This window comes from Panulirus ornatus, chromosome 17 (genome assembly GCF_036320965.1).
Source record: "Panulirus ornatus isolate Po-2019 chromosome 17, ASM3632096v1, whole genome shotgun sequence".
Taxonomy (NCBI): Eukaryota; Metazoa; Arthropoda; class Malacostraca; order Decapoda; family Palinuridae; genus Panulirus; species Panulirus ornatus.
Window position 1 is genome coordinate 39473095 of NC_092240.1, and position 16816 is coordinate 39489910.

General features: G+C 40.1%; 1 protein-coding gene across 3 annotated transcripts in view; it reads left to right on the plus strand.

The window, feature by feature from the left end:
- Positions 1 to 2370: 2370 nt before the first annotated feature.
- LOC139754690 (uncharacterized) overlaps positions 2371 to 16816 on the plus strand; it is a 38107-nt gene continuing 23661 nt past the window's right edge. For 2 of the 3 annotated variants that reach the window (XM_071672252.1, XM_071672253.1), the window contains exon 1: positions 2374 to 2534. Coding sequence is in view for 1 of the 3 variants with exons in the window: in XM_071672253.1 (XP_071528354.1) it covers positions 2483 to 2534 (52 nt within the window). In the remaining 2 variants the exon portion in view is untranslated. Of the gene's footprint in view, positions 2535 to 16816 lie in introns of all 3 variants that reach the window. The other variant, XR_011713926.1, reaches the window with a different exon arrangement.

The following is a 16816-nucleotide window of genomic DNA, read 5'->3' on the forward strand; positions in this document are numbered from 1 at the left end:
TGGTAAATTATATGGGAGGGTATTGATTGAGAGGGTGAAGGCATGTACAGAGCATCAGACTGGGGAAGAGCAGTGTGGTTTTAGAAGTGGTAGAGGATGTGTGGATCAGGTGTTTGCTTTGAAGAATGTATGTGAGAAATACTTAGAAAAGCAAATGGATTTGTATGTAGCATTTATGGATCTGGAGAAGGCATATGATAGAGTTGATAGAGATGCTCTGTGGAAGGTATTAAGAATATATGGTGTGGGAGGCAAGTTGTTAGAAGCAGTGAAAAGTTTTTATCGAGGATGTAAGGCATGTGTACGTGTAGGAAGAGAGGAAAGTGATTGGTTCTCAGTGAATGTAGGTTTGCGGCAGGGGTGTGTGATGTCTCCATGGTTGTTTAATTTGTTTATGGATGGGGTTGTTAGGGAGGTGAATGCAAGAGTTTTGGAAAGAGGGGCAAGTATGAAGTCTGTTGGGGATGAGAGAGCTTGGGAAGTGAGTCAGTTGTTGTTCGCTGATGATACAGCGCTGGTGGTTGATTCATGTGAGAAACTGCAGAAGCTGGTGACTGAGTTTAGTAAAGTGTGTGCAAGAAGAAAGTTAAGAGTAAATGTGAATAAGAGCAAGGTTATTAGGTACAGTAGGGTTGAGGGTCAAGTCAATTGGGAGGTGAGTTTGAATGGAGAAAAACTGGAGGAAGTAAAGTGTTTTAGATATCTGGGAGTGGATCTGGCAGCGGATGGAACCATGGAAGCGGAAGTGGATCATAGGGTGGGGGAGGGGGCGAAAATTCTGGGAGCCTTGAAAAATGTGTGGAAGTCGAGAACATTATCTCGGAAAGCAAAAATGGGTATGTTTGAAGGAATAGTGGTTCCAACAATGTTGTATGGTTGCGAGGCGTGGGCTATGGATAGAGTTGTGCGCAGGAGGATGGATGTGCTGGAAATGAGATGTTTGAGGACAATGTGTGGTGTGAGGTGGTTTGATCGAGTAAGTAACGTAAGGGTAAGAGAGATGTGTGGAAATAAAAAGAGCGTGGTTGAGAGAGCAGAAGAGGGTGTTTTGAAATGGTTTGGGCACATGGAGAGAATGAGTGAGGAAAGATTGACCAAGAGGATATATGTGTCGGAGGTGGAGGGAACGAGGAGAAGAGGGAGACCAAATTGGAGGTGGAAAGATGGAGTGAAAAAGTTTTTTTGTGATCGGGGCCTGAACATGCAGGAGGGTGAAAGGAGGGCAAGGAATAGAGTGAATTGGAGCGATGTGGTATACCGGGGTTGACGTGCTGTCAGTGGATTGAATCAGGGCATGTGAAGCGTCTGGGGTAAACCATGGAAAGCTGTGTAGGTATGTATATTTTGGGTGTGTGGACGTATGTATTTACATGTGTATGGGGGTGGGTTGGGCCATTTCTTTCGTCTGTTTCCTTGCGCTACCTTGCAAACGCGGGAGACAGCGACAAAGCAAAAAAAAAAAAAAAAAAATCTATATTCATAATTTCTTTTATTTTGATCGTGTTTGTCATTCGCTCACATCCATATTCCAGCTGTCATATTCAAATGTACTCTAAAACTTTCAGAATCTCATTCTTTTCTTCCCTGAAATTGCATATAACGCTATTAAGATACCAATAAAAGGAAATCAGAGATATATCTAATCAAAACGCAATGCTTTCTAAATCAAACTTCACATAATAGGAAAACATTTCAATAATCTTGCCTCTCTACTGTCAAAAGTGTTCTTCACTTAGCATTACTAAATTATGATCATTTAAGATTTCTTTACTATTGTGTCATCTTTAATCTCTACATTCTCAGTAAATCACAGAGTTTCAAACCTTAATCTTCGAGAATTTATTTTTGTTCTCGGTCTTTTATTTATCTACTTGAACGTGACAGTTCAAGAGCCTTGAGGATCACATCGTCTGCGATTGCTCTGAGCTTCTGTCTGGTGTGTGTGTACCGTTGGCCCGCAGCCAGGCAGGCTCCGGCGTTGCCAGCAGGGACGCATTGTTTATGTACATTTGTATAACAAGCTAATGTGATGGGATTTTATGGGTAGCGTTTCAGCATTGTCCATTGTTCAGAGGAAATTCTACACCAGAACTGTGATGGCAAATACATTATCATCATCATGTCTTTTTCTAATTTCATCGCAACAATTCTTCATATGTCAACATTCTGTTGCTATATTGTTATCATATTTTGTCGTCCTCTTTATGGTTCAAACTAAGAGACCGAGAAGCGAATGAAAAAATGAAAAAGAAAAGATGTTGGCTCGACAATAACTTGAAAATTTGTAGAGCTGGCAACTCAACCGATAACTACTACCATAAAAAAAAAAAGCGCAACTCTGTAGACAAACCAACCAGAGACTAAGGCTGCCAGCCAGTCACCCCAGCTACTAGTAACCCAGCAGACAGTGAAGGGAGTGGCTGAGCATGTGCTCACCAAAACAGTGTGTTGCTTAAAAACTTTATTCAGAATCCCTTTATATATGAACAACGCCCTATGGTGTGACACTGCTTGGGACAACGTCATCAGATTATGTAAGTATATTAACCCTCTTACACATGCTTCTATTTACACTTTAACCGCGTGAGAAGAGTACGCTTGAACTGGTATCATTACCTGTTGGCGTTTTCTGTTTTCCGTTATCCAAGGTTATATATGACTACTGTTTACAACTGCTGATATTCTTTTCAATTGTGTTAATTGGTTAGTTAAGATTTTCAGTGTATATGCAGCGAACGGTGAGGTGCCACAGGACGGGCGGACTTAAACGTACCAAGGTTTTTTTTTTTTTTTTACCTCTTAAAACTACCGCTACAGTGTTGAAGTAATCATATAAATATAAACTCCCTTGTTATGACATGTTATTTATTCTAATTGGCTCCCTTAATAATCCTCGGCTCATCATAGAGAATCCGTGAAATATTACTGATGCTTTGGTCCTTGTCAAAATGTTGTGTGTGTGTGCGAGTCTATAATAATACCCACCCCCGCACAGACGTCGTGCAACCTAACCAATGGCGTCATGTGACGTTGCATGACGTCATAGCCTCCGAGCTTTCCCGTCCGCGCCGTCATTGGTCACCGCTAATGTGATCTGAGAGACCTTAGAATGCTCTGCTTATATAGTTCTCGAGTCTGTAGCATATTCCCGCACTCTTGAAGACGATGGGTGGAATACTGTTGAATATCGTACTGTAGACAGTATACTGGTAGTTGATATTCAAGTTGAAGATTTAGCAACATTATTAGAGATGATCAGGTCCTGATAAGGTTAACAAAGTCTAAAGTGGTGAGGTTAATATTGGTTACATGTTTAGCGTATACATCATATCCTGATTATCTTGATGCCAATAACGTGTTGAAAAGCAATTAAGACAGTTGATAAAGCTAGGATAATGATCGTAATAATAATAATAGTAATAATTGTTCCTGAACATCAGACGGATGTATATAGTAAACAAAATTAGCATAAAAACGAATAAGAAAGGATTTGGAAAAAGGAGCAAAAGCAGTAAGCAAGCAGCCGCCGTGAGCGTTTCCGGTAGCGACTGCACCTACTACGTCAGGGGAACGCAACCATAAAACCTGGACAGGGTTAGGGTACGTGCATGCTGTATTGCCTTATCCTCTTTTCAGTAATTGATTGTGCAACCTCAGCACACCTTGTATGGGGCTCCCGCAGCTCAGTTGCTTTTTAATCATATCAGGAACAAGGAAATGATTAACGCCTTTAGAATGAGACGTCCTCGCAACGCCTTATTCACGCCTCGCAACCATACAACATTGTTGGAACCACTATTCCTTCAAACATAGCCATTCTTGCTTTCCGAGATAATGTTCTCGACTTCCACACATTTTTCAAGGCTCCCAGAATTTTCGCCCCCTCCCCCACCCTATGATCCACTTCCGCTTCCATGGTTCCATCCGCTGCCAGATCCACTCCCAGATATCTAAAACACTTTACTTCCTCCAGTTTTGCTCCATTCAAACTTACCTCCCAATTGACTTGACCCTCAACCCTACTGTACCTAATAACCTTGCTCTTATTCACATTTACTCTTAACTTTCTTCTTTCACACACTTTACCAAACTCAGTCACCAGCTTCTGCAGTTTCTCACATGAATCAGCCACCAGCGCTGTATCATCAGCGAACAACAACTGACTCACTTCCCAAGCTCTCTCACACAACAGACTTCATACTTGCCCCTCTTTCCAAAACTCTTGCATTCACCTCCCTAACAACCCCATCCATAAACAAATTGAACAACCATGGAGACATCACACACCCCTGCCGCAAACCTACATTCACTGAGAACCAATCACTTTCCTCTCTTCCTACACGTACACATGCCTTACATCCTCGATAAAAACTTTTCACTGCTTCTAACAACTTGCCTCCCACACCATATATTCTTAATACCTTCCACAGAGCATCTCTATCAACTCTATCATATGCCTTCTCCAGATCCATAAATGCTACATACAAATCCATTTGCTTTTCTAAGTATTTCTTACATACATTCTTCAAAGCAAACACCTGATCCACACATCCTCTACCACTTCTGAAACCACACTGCTCTTCCCCAATCTGATGCTAGGTACATGCCTTCACCCTCTCAATCAGTACCCTCCCATATAATTTTCTAGGAAAACCCACCGAACTCATACCTATATATATTTATTTATTTATATTCATTTTGCTTTGTTGCTGTCTCCCGCATTAGCAAGGTAGCGAGAAATGTGGATTGATAGAAAATTAGTATAATCATGTCCTCTCACTAACCCCGGACTTTACTCCCAAGATATTCCCAAACCACTCTTTCCCTTTACCCTTAAGCTTCGTTTCACTCAGAGCCAAAACATCCAGGTTTCTTTCCTCAAACATACTACCTATCTCTCCTTTTTTCTCATCTTAGTTACATCCACACACATTTAGACACCCCAATCTGAGCCTTCGAGGAGGATGAGCACTCCCCGCGTGACTCCTTCTTCTGTTTCCCCTTTTAGAAAGTTAAAATAGAAGGAGGGAAGGGTTTCTAGCCCCCCCCCCCTGCTCCCGTGACCTTTAGTCGCCTTCTTAGACACGTGAGGAATGCGTGTGAAGTATTCTTTCTCCCCTATCCCCAGGGATAACCTATATATATATATATATATATATATATATATATATATATATATATATATATATATATACACATGTTATCCCTGGGGAGAGGGGAGAAAGAATACTTCCCACGTATTCCCTTCGTGTCGTAGAAGGCGACTTAAAGGAAAAGGAGCGGAGGGCTGGAAATCCTCCCCTCTCGTTTTTAATTTTCCAAAAAAAGGCTTAGAGAAGGCGGCCAAGTGAGGATATTCCCTCAAAGGCTCAGTCCTCTGTCCTTAACGCTACCTCGCTAACGCGAGAAATGGCGAATAGTGTAGAAAAAAACAAAAATGTATATATATATATATATATATATATATATATATATATATTTGTTTATATATTTTTTTTCCAAAAGATGGAACAGAGAAGGGGGCCAGATGAGGATATTACAAAGGCCCAGTCCTCTTTTCTTAACGCTACCTCGCTGGTGCAGGAAGTGGCGAATAGTGGTATGATGAAAGATATGATATATTGCCATGAGTCCACGGGGAAAATGAAACACGATAAGTTCCCAAGTGCACTTTCATGTAATAATCACATCATCAGGGAGACTCAAGAGAGAAATATAACAGTTAGTTGATATACATCGAAGACGAAGCTAGGACGCCATTTGGTAAACATGTTATTGTCCAAGACAGACAACAAGCGTTTTTAAACTTATCATTTTACAAATTTTATCAGCAATAAAGTTATCTAACTTATATAGACCTTCACTGATATTAAGATTATAATTCTTTGTGTATCTAATAATAGAAGATTCAATGATATTTCTCGTGGTAATAGAATTAGAGTTAATATCTGAGATGGCATTACTCCAGTCAGTACAGTGATCATAGTTTTTAACTAGATTAAACAAGGCATTTGATTCTTGTCCCGTTCTTATACTATATTTATGTTGCTTAAGTCTAACATAAAGATCCTTACCAGTCTGTCCAACATAAAACTTATAACAATTTCTACAAGGCACTTTATAGATGCACCCAGGAGAATTTTCTGGTGAATTCCTGACTAAGATATTCTTTATGGTATTATTGATACTGAAGGCAACATTTACATTAAAGGATTTAAGCAACATGGGAAGTGAAGTAAAATTATTATTTCAAGGGAGAACTAAAAGATTCTTGGTGTCAATGGGAGGTTTGGGCTCAACTCTATAAAAAGATTTCTTTGCTAACTTAAGAGATTTATCAATGAAAGTTCTAGGGTACTTTAACTTAGATCCAATAGAATATATCTTCTTAAACTCATCATCAATAAACTCTGGACTGCAAATATGTAATGCCCTAAGTAACAGATTGAAATGATGATAATTTAACTCTGTCATGTTGAGATGAGTAATAATGGATATATGAGCATACATTGGTAGGTTTTCTGTATATGCTAAACTTAGACTTGTTTCCTTGCCTATGGATCATGCAGTCTAAAAACGGTAACATATCATTATTTTCATTTTCTACAATAAATTTGCATGATCCTTAGGCAAGGAAACAAGTTTAAGTTTAGCATGTACAGAAAACCTACCAGTGTATGCTCATATATCCATTATTACTCATCTCAGCATGACAGAGTTAGATTGTCATCATTTCAATCTATGTTCCTCAGGGCATTACATGTACAGAGCATCAGATTGGGGAAGAGCAGTGTGATTTTAGCTAAAAAGTGGTAGAGGATGTGTGGATCAGGTGTTTGCTTTGAAGAATTAATGTATGTGAGAAATTCTTGGAAAAACAAATGGATTTGTATGTAGCATTAATGGATCTGGAGAAGGCATATGATAGAGTTGATAGAGATGCTCTGTGGAAGGTATTAAGAATATATGGTGTGGGAGGCAATTTGTTAGATGCAGTGAAAAGTTTTTATCGAGGATGTAAGACATGTGTACGAGCAGGAAGAGAGGAAAGTGATTGGTTCCCAGTGAATGTCGGTTTGTTGGTTGTTTAATTTGTTTATGGATGGGGGTTGTTAGGGAGGTGTATGCAAGAGTTTTGGAGAGAGGGGCAAGTATGCAGTCTGTTGTGGATGAGAGGGCTTGGAAAGTGAGTCAGTTGTTCGCTGATGATACACCGCTAGTGGCTGATTGGGGTGAGAAACTGCAGAAGCTTGTGACTGAGTTTGGTAAAGTGTGTGAAAGAAGAAAGCTGAGAGTAAATGTGAATATGAGCAAGAATACTAGGTACAGTAGGGTTAAGGGAGAAGTCAATTAGGAGTTAGGTTTGAATGGAGAAAAACTGTAGGAAAAGTGAAGTGTTTTAGATATCTGGGAGTGGATTTGGCAGCGGATGGAACCATGGAAGTGGAAGTGAGTCATAACGTGGGGGAGAGGGCGAAGGTTTTTGGAGCGTTGAAGAGTGTGTGGAAGGCGAGAACGTTATTTCGAGGAGCAAGAATGGGTATGTTTGCAGGAATAGTGGTTCCGACAATGTTATATGGTTGTGAGGCATGAGCTATAGATAGGGCTGTGCGGAGGAGGGTGGATGTGTTGGAAATGAAATGTTTGAGGACAGTATGTGGTGTGAGGTTGTTTGATCGAGTAAGTAATGAAAGGGTAAAAGAAATGTATGGTTATAAAAAGAATGTGGTTGAGAGTGCAGAAGAGGGTGCGTTGAAGTGATTTGGTCACATGGTGAGAATGAGTGAGGAAAGATTGACAAAGAGGATGTATGTGTCAGAGGTGGACGGAACGAGATGCGGGAGACCAAATTGGAGGTGGAAGAATGGAGTGGAAAAGAATTTTAGCGATCGGTGGTTTAACATACAGGAGAGTGAGAGGCGTGCAAGGAATAGAGTGAATTGGACCGATTGATATACCGGGGTCGACGTGCTGTCAATGGACTGAACCAAGGCATGTCAAGCGTCTGGGGTAAACCATGGAAAGGTCTGTGGGGCGTGCATGTGGATAGGGAGGTGTGGTTTTTGATGCATTACACAAGACAGCTAGAGACTGAGTGTGAACGAATGTGGCCCTTTTCGTCTGTTTCCTGGCGCTACCTCGCTGAAGCAAGGGGTAGCGACGCTATTTCTTGTATGGTTGGGTGTCTACGGGAATGGTTGAAGGCAAGAATGAATCTGTACATGTGTAATCGCAATTTAGTAGTTCGTATATGTTTATTCTATATGTAATTTTTCTATACGTGTGGCAAGATATACTTCGTGGAAACAATCCAACTCATCAGGTGCCAGTACTTAATAAAGTCATTTGAATCTCAACATCACAATAGAAGTACCGTCTGGCGTCTACCAACTTTAGTTAACACCCTGGCCTGACCGACAGTAACCGACTAACCATTAAAAGGGAGTGATTAAGGGAGTTTAAGTGGCGAGGTTAACCTTTGGATAGCTGGGTGTGTTAGGACCACTTTTCGTATGTTTACGTTTTCTGTCAATTCTTTCTTGATGATTTGGTTAATGATAGGTTTCGCTCTCAAGCTGCCTGGGGACAAATTGATGTTCTTGGTATCAACAATTAAGATATCACTGACATTGCGGTTGGCATAATCAGCAGAAGGGTATAGAATAACAGCATGGCTAAGGTCTACATGTTGATCGTTTTTATGACAGTGTTTTGTGATCACATTTTTCTGGTCATCCGTGCTTGCTGTTTGACGGTATCAGTAGCATTTCACCGTTACAGTTTTCCCGGTTTAGCCAATGTATATATCTTTACATGCCTTATATCTGTCGGCATAAACACTCCCAACTGTTGAATGATTTGACCTACATTATATTTAGGTCTTGCTGAAAGTGTTATTGTACTGGAAAGCAACATCACAAGCACTGTTATTAGTACATGTCTTAGATTAGGTAAGCTGAGAGAATAGGGCAACACTATACATATAAACTTATCCTCATTTGTCACAGTTTTGTTACTAGATGCATAAGATGACTTCCCTAGCTTTCCAGTAAGGTTTGTTCGCAAACAATTTGGGATAAAGTAACTGCCTGAGGATACGTGTCATATGACTACATTCGCCTGATGGACGAATGTAGTCATATAAGACGCATCTTTAGGCAGTTATTTTATCCCAAGTTGTTTGTGAACATAGCTTACTGGAAAGATAGGAAGACATTTTATGCATCTATTAACGAAGATATGACAAATGAGGGTAGGTCTAAATGAATAGTGTTGCCCTTTCTCCCAACTTAGCTAATCTAAGATATATACTAAAAAGCAGTGCTTGTGATAATGCCCTCCAGTACAATAATACCATCAGTAAGACTTCAATTAAAAATAGGCCAAATCATCTCAACTATTGTGAGTGTTTACGCCGTTAAATGTAAGGCATATATAAATATATATATATATATATATATATATATATATATATATATATATATATATATATATATATATATATATACATTATCCCTGGGGATAGGGGAGAAAGAATACTTCCCACGTATTCCTTGCGTGTCGTAGAAAGCGACTAAAAGGGAAGGGAGCGGGGAGCTGGAAATCCTCCCCTCTCTGTTTTTTTTAATTTTCCAAAAGAAGGGACGGAGGAACGGGCCAGGTGAGGATATTCCCTCAAAGGTTCAGTCCTCTGTTCTTAACGCTACCTCGCTAATGCGGGAGATGGCGAATAGTATGAAAGAAAGATATGTATATATATATATATATATATATATATATATATATATATATATATATATATATATATATATATATATATATATATATATTTTTTTTTTTTTTTCATACTATTCGCCATTTCCCGCGATAGCGAGGTAGCGTTAAGAACAGCGGACTGGGCCTTTGAGGGAATATCCTCACCTGGCCCCCTTCTCTGTTCCTTCTTTTGGAAAATTAAAAAAAAACGAGAGGGGAGGATTTCCAGCCCCCCGCTCCCTTCCCTTTTAGTCGCCTTCTAGGACACGCAGGGAATACGTGGGAAGTATTCTTTCTCCCCTATCCCCAGGGATAATATATATATATATATATATATATATATATATATATATATATATATATATATATATATATATATATATATATATATTTATGTATGTATATATATATATATATATATTCCTATGAGTCCACGGGGAAAATGAAAAACGGTAAGTTCCCAAGTGCACTTTCGTGTAATAATCACATCATCAGGGGAGACACAAGAGAGAAATAAAAGTCAGTTGATATCCATCGAAGAGACGAAGCTTTTATTTCTCTCTGCTTTCTCCCCTGATGATGTGATTATTACACGAAAGTGCACTTGGGAACTTATCGTGTTTCATTTTCAAAGTGGACTCGTAGGGATATCTTGATGATGCGCAAAATTGTGATCCTTTCCAATATATATATATATATATATATATATTTATATACATATATATATATATATATATATATATATATATATATATATATATATATATATATATATATATATATATATATATATATTATCCCTGGGGATAGGGGATTAAGAATACTTCCCACGTATTCCCTGCGTGGCGTAGAAGGCGACTAAAAGGGGAGGGAGCGGGGTGCTGGAAATCCTCCCCTCTCGTTTTTTTTTTTTTAATTTTCCAAAAGAAGGAACAGAGGGGGCCAGGTGAGGATATTCCAAAAAAGGCCCAGTCCTCTGTTCTTAACGCTACCTCGCTAACGCGGGAAATGGCGAATAGTTTAAAAGAAAAAGAAATATATATATATATATATATATATATATATATATATATATATATATATATATATATATATATGCTCCCTTTCCATATCCAGGCCACACAAAACTTTCCATGGTTTACCCCAGACGCTTCACGTGCCCTGGTTCAATCCATTGACAGCACGTCGACCCCGGTATACCACATAGTTCCAATTCACTCTATTCCTTGCACGCCTTTCACCCTCCTCTATGTTCAAGCCCCTATCGCTCAAAATTTTTTTCACTCCATCCTTCCACTTCCAGTTTGGTCTCCCACTTCTACTTCTTCCCTCCACCTCTGACACATATATCCTCTTTGTCAATCTTTCCTCACTCATTCTTTCCATGTGACCAAACCATTTCAATACACCCACTTCTACTCTCTCAACCCCCCTCTTTATATTACCACACATCTCTCTTACCCTTTCATTACTTACTCGATCAAACAACCTCACACCACATATTGCCCTCAAACATCTCATTTCCAACACATCCACCCTCCTCCACACAACCCTATCTATAACCCACGCCTCGCAACCATATAACATTGTTGGAACACTATTTCTTCAAACATACCCATTTTTGCTCTCCGGGATAATGTTCTTAACTTCCACACATTCTTTAACGCTCCCAGAACCTTCGTCCCCTCCCCCACCCTGTGACTCACTTCCGCTACCAAAACCACTCCCAGATATCTAAAACATTTCACTTCCTCCAGTTATTCTCCATTAAAACTTATCTCCCAGCTGAATTGTCCCTCAACCCTACTGAACCTAATAACCCTGCTCTTATTCACAGTTACTCTCAGTCACCAGCGCTGTATCATCGGCGAACAACAACTGACTCACTTTCCAAGCCCTCTCATTCACAACAGACTGCATACTTGCCCGTCCCTTCAAAACTCTTGCATTCACCTCCCTAATAACCCATCCATAAACAAATTAAACAACCATGGAGACATCACGCACCCCTGCCGCAAACCAACATTCACTGAGAACCAATCACTTTCCTCTCTTCTTACTCGTACGCATGCCTTACATCCTCGATAAAAACTTTTCAATGCTTCCAGCAACTTGCCTCCCACGCCATATGATCTTAATATCTTCCACAGAGCATCTATATCAACTCTGGCATATGCCCTCTCCATATCTATAAATGCTACATACAAATCACTTTGTTTTTCTAAGTATTTCTCACATACATTCTTCAAAGCAAACACCTGATCCACACATCCTCTACCACTTCTGTAACCACACTGCTTTTCCCCAAACTGATGCTCTGTACATGCCTTCACCCTCTCGATCAACACCCTCCCAGGAATACTCATCAAAGTTATACCTCTTTAATTTGAACACTCACCTTTATCCCGTTTGCGTTTGTACAATGGCGCTATGCATGTATTCCGCCAATCCTGAGGCACTTCGCCATGAGTCATACATGCACTGAATATCATCACGAACTAGTCAGCAAAACAATTACCCCCTTTTTAAAATAAATTCCAAACCCGCTGCCTTGCCTGCTTTCATCATCCGCAAAGCTTTCACTACCTCTACTTTGTTTACCAAACCAATCTCCCTGACCCTCTCACCTCGCACACCACCTCAACCAAAACACCCTATATCTGCCACTCTGTCATCTAACACATTCAGCAAACCTTCAAAATACTCACTCCATCTCCTTTTCACATCACCACTACATGTTATTACTTCCCCATTAGCCCCCTTCACCGACGTTACCATTTGTTCTCTTGTCTTAAGCACATTATTTACCTCCTTCCAAAACATCTTTTTATTCTTCCTAAAATTAAATGATACTCTCTCTCACCCCAACTCTCATTTGCCCTCTTTTTCACCTCCTGCACCTTTCTCTTGACCACTTGCCTCTTTCTTTTATACATCTCCCAGTTATTTGTACTATTTCCCTGCAAATATCGTCCAAATGCCTCTCTCTTCTCTTTCACTAATGATCTTACTTCTTCATCCCACCTCTCACAACCCTTTCTAATCTGCCAACCTCCAACGCTTCTCATGCCATAAGCATCTTTTGCGCAAGCTATCACTGCTTTCCTAAATACACCCCATTCTTCCCCCACTCCTCTTACGTCCTTTGCTCACACCTTTTTCCATTCTGCACTCAGTCTCTCCTGGCACTTCCTCACACAAGTCTCCTTCCCAAGCTCACATAATCTCACCACTATCTTCATCCCAGCATTCTCTCTTCTTTTCTGAAAGCTTCTACAAATCCTCACCTTTGCCTCTACAAGATAATGATCAGTCATCCCTACAGTTGCACCTCTTAGCACATTAACATCCAGAAGTCTCTCTTTCACACGCCTATCAATTAATACGTAATGCCATAACTCTCTCTGGCCATCTCTCCTACTTACATACGTATACTTATGTATTTCTCTTTTTAAACCAGGTATTCCCAATCACCAGTCCCTTTTCAGCACACAAATCTACAAGCTATTCACCATTTCCATTTACAACACTGAACACCCCATGTACAACAATTATTCCCTCAACTGCCACGTTACTCACCTTTGCATTCAAATCACCTATCACTATAACCCGGTCTCGTGCATGAAAACTGCTAACACACTCACTCAGCTGCTCCCAAAACACTTGCCTCTCATGATCTTTTTTCTCATGCACAGGTGCATATGCCCCAATAATCACCCATCTCTCTCCATCAACTTTCAGTTTCACCCATATCAATATAGAGTTTACTTTCTTACACTCTATCACATACTCCCACACCTCCTGTTTCAGGAGTAAGTGTTACTCCTTCATTTGCTCTTGTCCTCTCACCAACCCCTGACTTTACTCCCAAAACATTCCCAAACCACTCTTCCCCTTTACCCTTGAGCTTCGTTTCACTCAAAGCCAAAACATCCAGGTTCCTTTCCTCAAATAGCTACCTATCTCTCCTTATTTCTCATCTTGGTTACATCTACACACATTTAGACAACCCAATCTGAGCCTTCGAGGAGGATGAGCACTCCCCGCGTGACTCCGTCTTCTGTTTCCCCATTTAGAAAGTTGAAATACAAGGAGGGGAGGGTTTCTCGCTCCCCTTTCCCGTCCCCTTTAGTCGCCTTCTACGACACGCAGGGAATGCGTGGGAAAACTATAACGGAGAGAATTTATTGGCACCGTCAAGCAGTATGCAGGGATGACCACAAAAATGCGATCGCTAAACAGTCTCATGAAAACGTCCATCCTGTAGACCCTAAAAATCCAATTATCCTATACCCTTCTTCTGATTATGCCACCCGCAACGTCATTGAATCTGTCTTGATTGCTAATACTAAGAACTTTAATTTGTCCCCAGGCAACTTTAAAGCCCATCCTATCATTAGCCAAATTATGAAGAGAGAACTGACTAAAAACGTAAACATAAGAATCTACACCGGTCAACCCCCGCCACGTAACCTCTTACTCCCTTTTAATGGTCAGTCGGTTATTGTCGGTCAGGGTGTTGTCTATGTTGATAGACGGCAGACGGTGCTTCCGGTATGATGTTGAGATTCAAATAACTTTATTAAGTATTGGCACCTGACGAGGTGGCTTGTCTCCACGAAACATGTCGTGCCACATGTAAAGAAAATTTGCGTGTTAAATACCATTATATTAACTCCTACTGAAATGCGATTTCACCTTCATAACTTTCATCACGGACTAGTGTGATCATCATTTTCTATCATCTGTCTATCTATCTATCTATCTATCTATCTATCTATCTATCTATAGAGAAGAGGACCAAGCGAGGATTTTTCCCTCTTAGGCTCAGTCCTCTGTACTTAACGCTACCTTGCTATCGAAGGATATGGTGAATATATATGAAAAAATGAATATATATATATATATATATATATATATATATATATATATATATATATATATATATATATATATATATATATATATATATATATATATATATATATATATATATATATATCGGTCAGAAAAAAATAGAAAGTTTTTTTTCAAAATACCACTGGACGATATTACTAGTTGTACTTACTAGAGATTATCATTTGATGGTTGGTGCTGTTCAGGTGAGATTACCTTGGGAACCCATGACTATGGTTTAACTAAAATCTCTTAATAATTAGATTAATGACCCAACTGGGCCAGTGGACTGCCATGCATACTTTTACTACTCACTTTTTTGTAGGCTAAGGAAAGACCAATACCCTTCTTACACTTACTCCTTAATAAGATGGCACGAGTCCACATAACATGGCTATGATATATGCGTAGGCACGCAGTGACTGGAATATCTAAACATCTAAATGGTTGCCACACTACAAACTTATATAATCAGTCATCATGCATGAGTCCGGGGATATATTACATTCAATATCTAAGGCATCTAACAGTATCATAGATAATGTGGCATACATCCCAACACAACTGCAAATAGTAACTAAACATCTTAAATCAAAATTGCAAGGGACTTCCTCGATGATGCCCTTAACCGATTGACATGTTACACAAACAATGTGTACACTGTAGCTCCTGCCGCACAGCATAATACAGACAGGCGTCCTCGCCCCAGGTCTCTGGTGCTAAAAGTTCACTTAATGAGCATCAACTGACAGTATGTTCTTAGCTGTGGATTTAGAGTAATTAGTCTGCCGCCGTGTCTCTGGGAGTGTATCCGTGGCTTAGCCATGGACCCTCGTCCTCCTACGTCATGTCAGTCCGTGCTCGACCACGCCCTCATTACGTTCTTGGCGATGCCCACACGATCGGTCTTCACACAACTAACACTCCCCCCATCTAGGACTCTATATAAGATACAGGACGTGAGTGTCCTTGTAGTCATATTACTGGCTCGTTACCCACACAGGAAGTGAGTCCTGCACACTTTAGACAGACATCTTTTGTAACAGATCGAGGTGCAGTTTACCGGGACTCCTAGTAGATGGTAAATGCTATACCCCCTGGTCTGGGCAACTGTGTCCAAGGGTATAAGATATTCACTGACACTGAGTCTCGTCTGTGTATTGCGTGACACAGGGTACACATGTTGGGTTACCAATACGATTATATCAGTTTGCTTGGTTAATTACTTCACTAAGTCACTTGGTCATTTTGCCCACTAGATACATTTTCGTTGTGCCATTATTTGATACCGTCTCACTGTATGTTCTTATTTGGACGAGGTTATGTCCCATATTAGTTTAACAATTCAATCTCTATAATCAACCTACAACTATATTCATGATACATGCCACGGATGATTTCACGCACTAATTCACTACATCATTCTTACTATATGATGCTTTACTTCTTACTAGCTTAACAATATTAGAAGAGAACCCATGATTGACATTTTCTCCCCTACCTCTGCGGGAGGGATGTGATGGCGGGTTTGAGGAGAGTGTCAGCCTCCTGCATGACATCACGTCGCTATCACTCGTGACCCCGCGGGACTGCTACAATTGATAGCCATATATCAAATAACAACTATACTTCAATAGTGATGAACTTCCATACTATTCCCCGTCTGTGTGGTTGTTGTGCTAATTCCATGGCAAATAATCTTTCTGCTCGACAGGTGCATGGCCGCGCGATACCTATGAGCACACAGGCCAAACTCCCCTTTTCCAACACTTTCACCCTATTAAATTATATATATATATATATATATATATATATATATATATATATATATATACACACACGTATCTCTCTCTCTCTCTCTCTCTCTCTCTCTCTCTCTCTCTCTCTCTCTCTCTCTCTCTCTCTCTCTCTCTCTCACTCATACTATTCGCCATTTCCCGCGTTAGCGAAGTAGCGTTAAGAACAAAGGGCTGAGCCTTTGAGGGAATATCCTCACTTAGCCCCATTCTCTTTTCCTCTTTGGGGAATTAAAAAACGAGAAGGGAGGATTATACATGACAGATAGAGACTGAGTGTGAGCGAATGTGGCCTTTATTGTCTTTTCCTAGCACTATCTCGCGAGGGAGGGAGGATACTGTTTCATATGTGGCGGGTTGGCGACGAG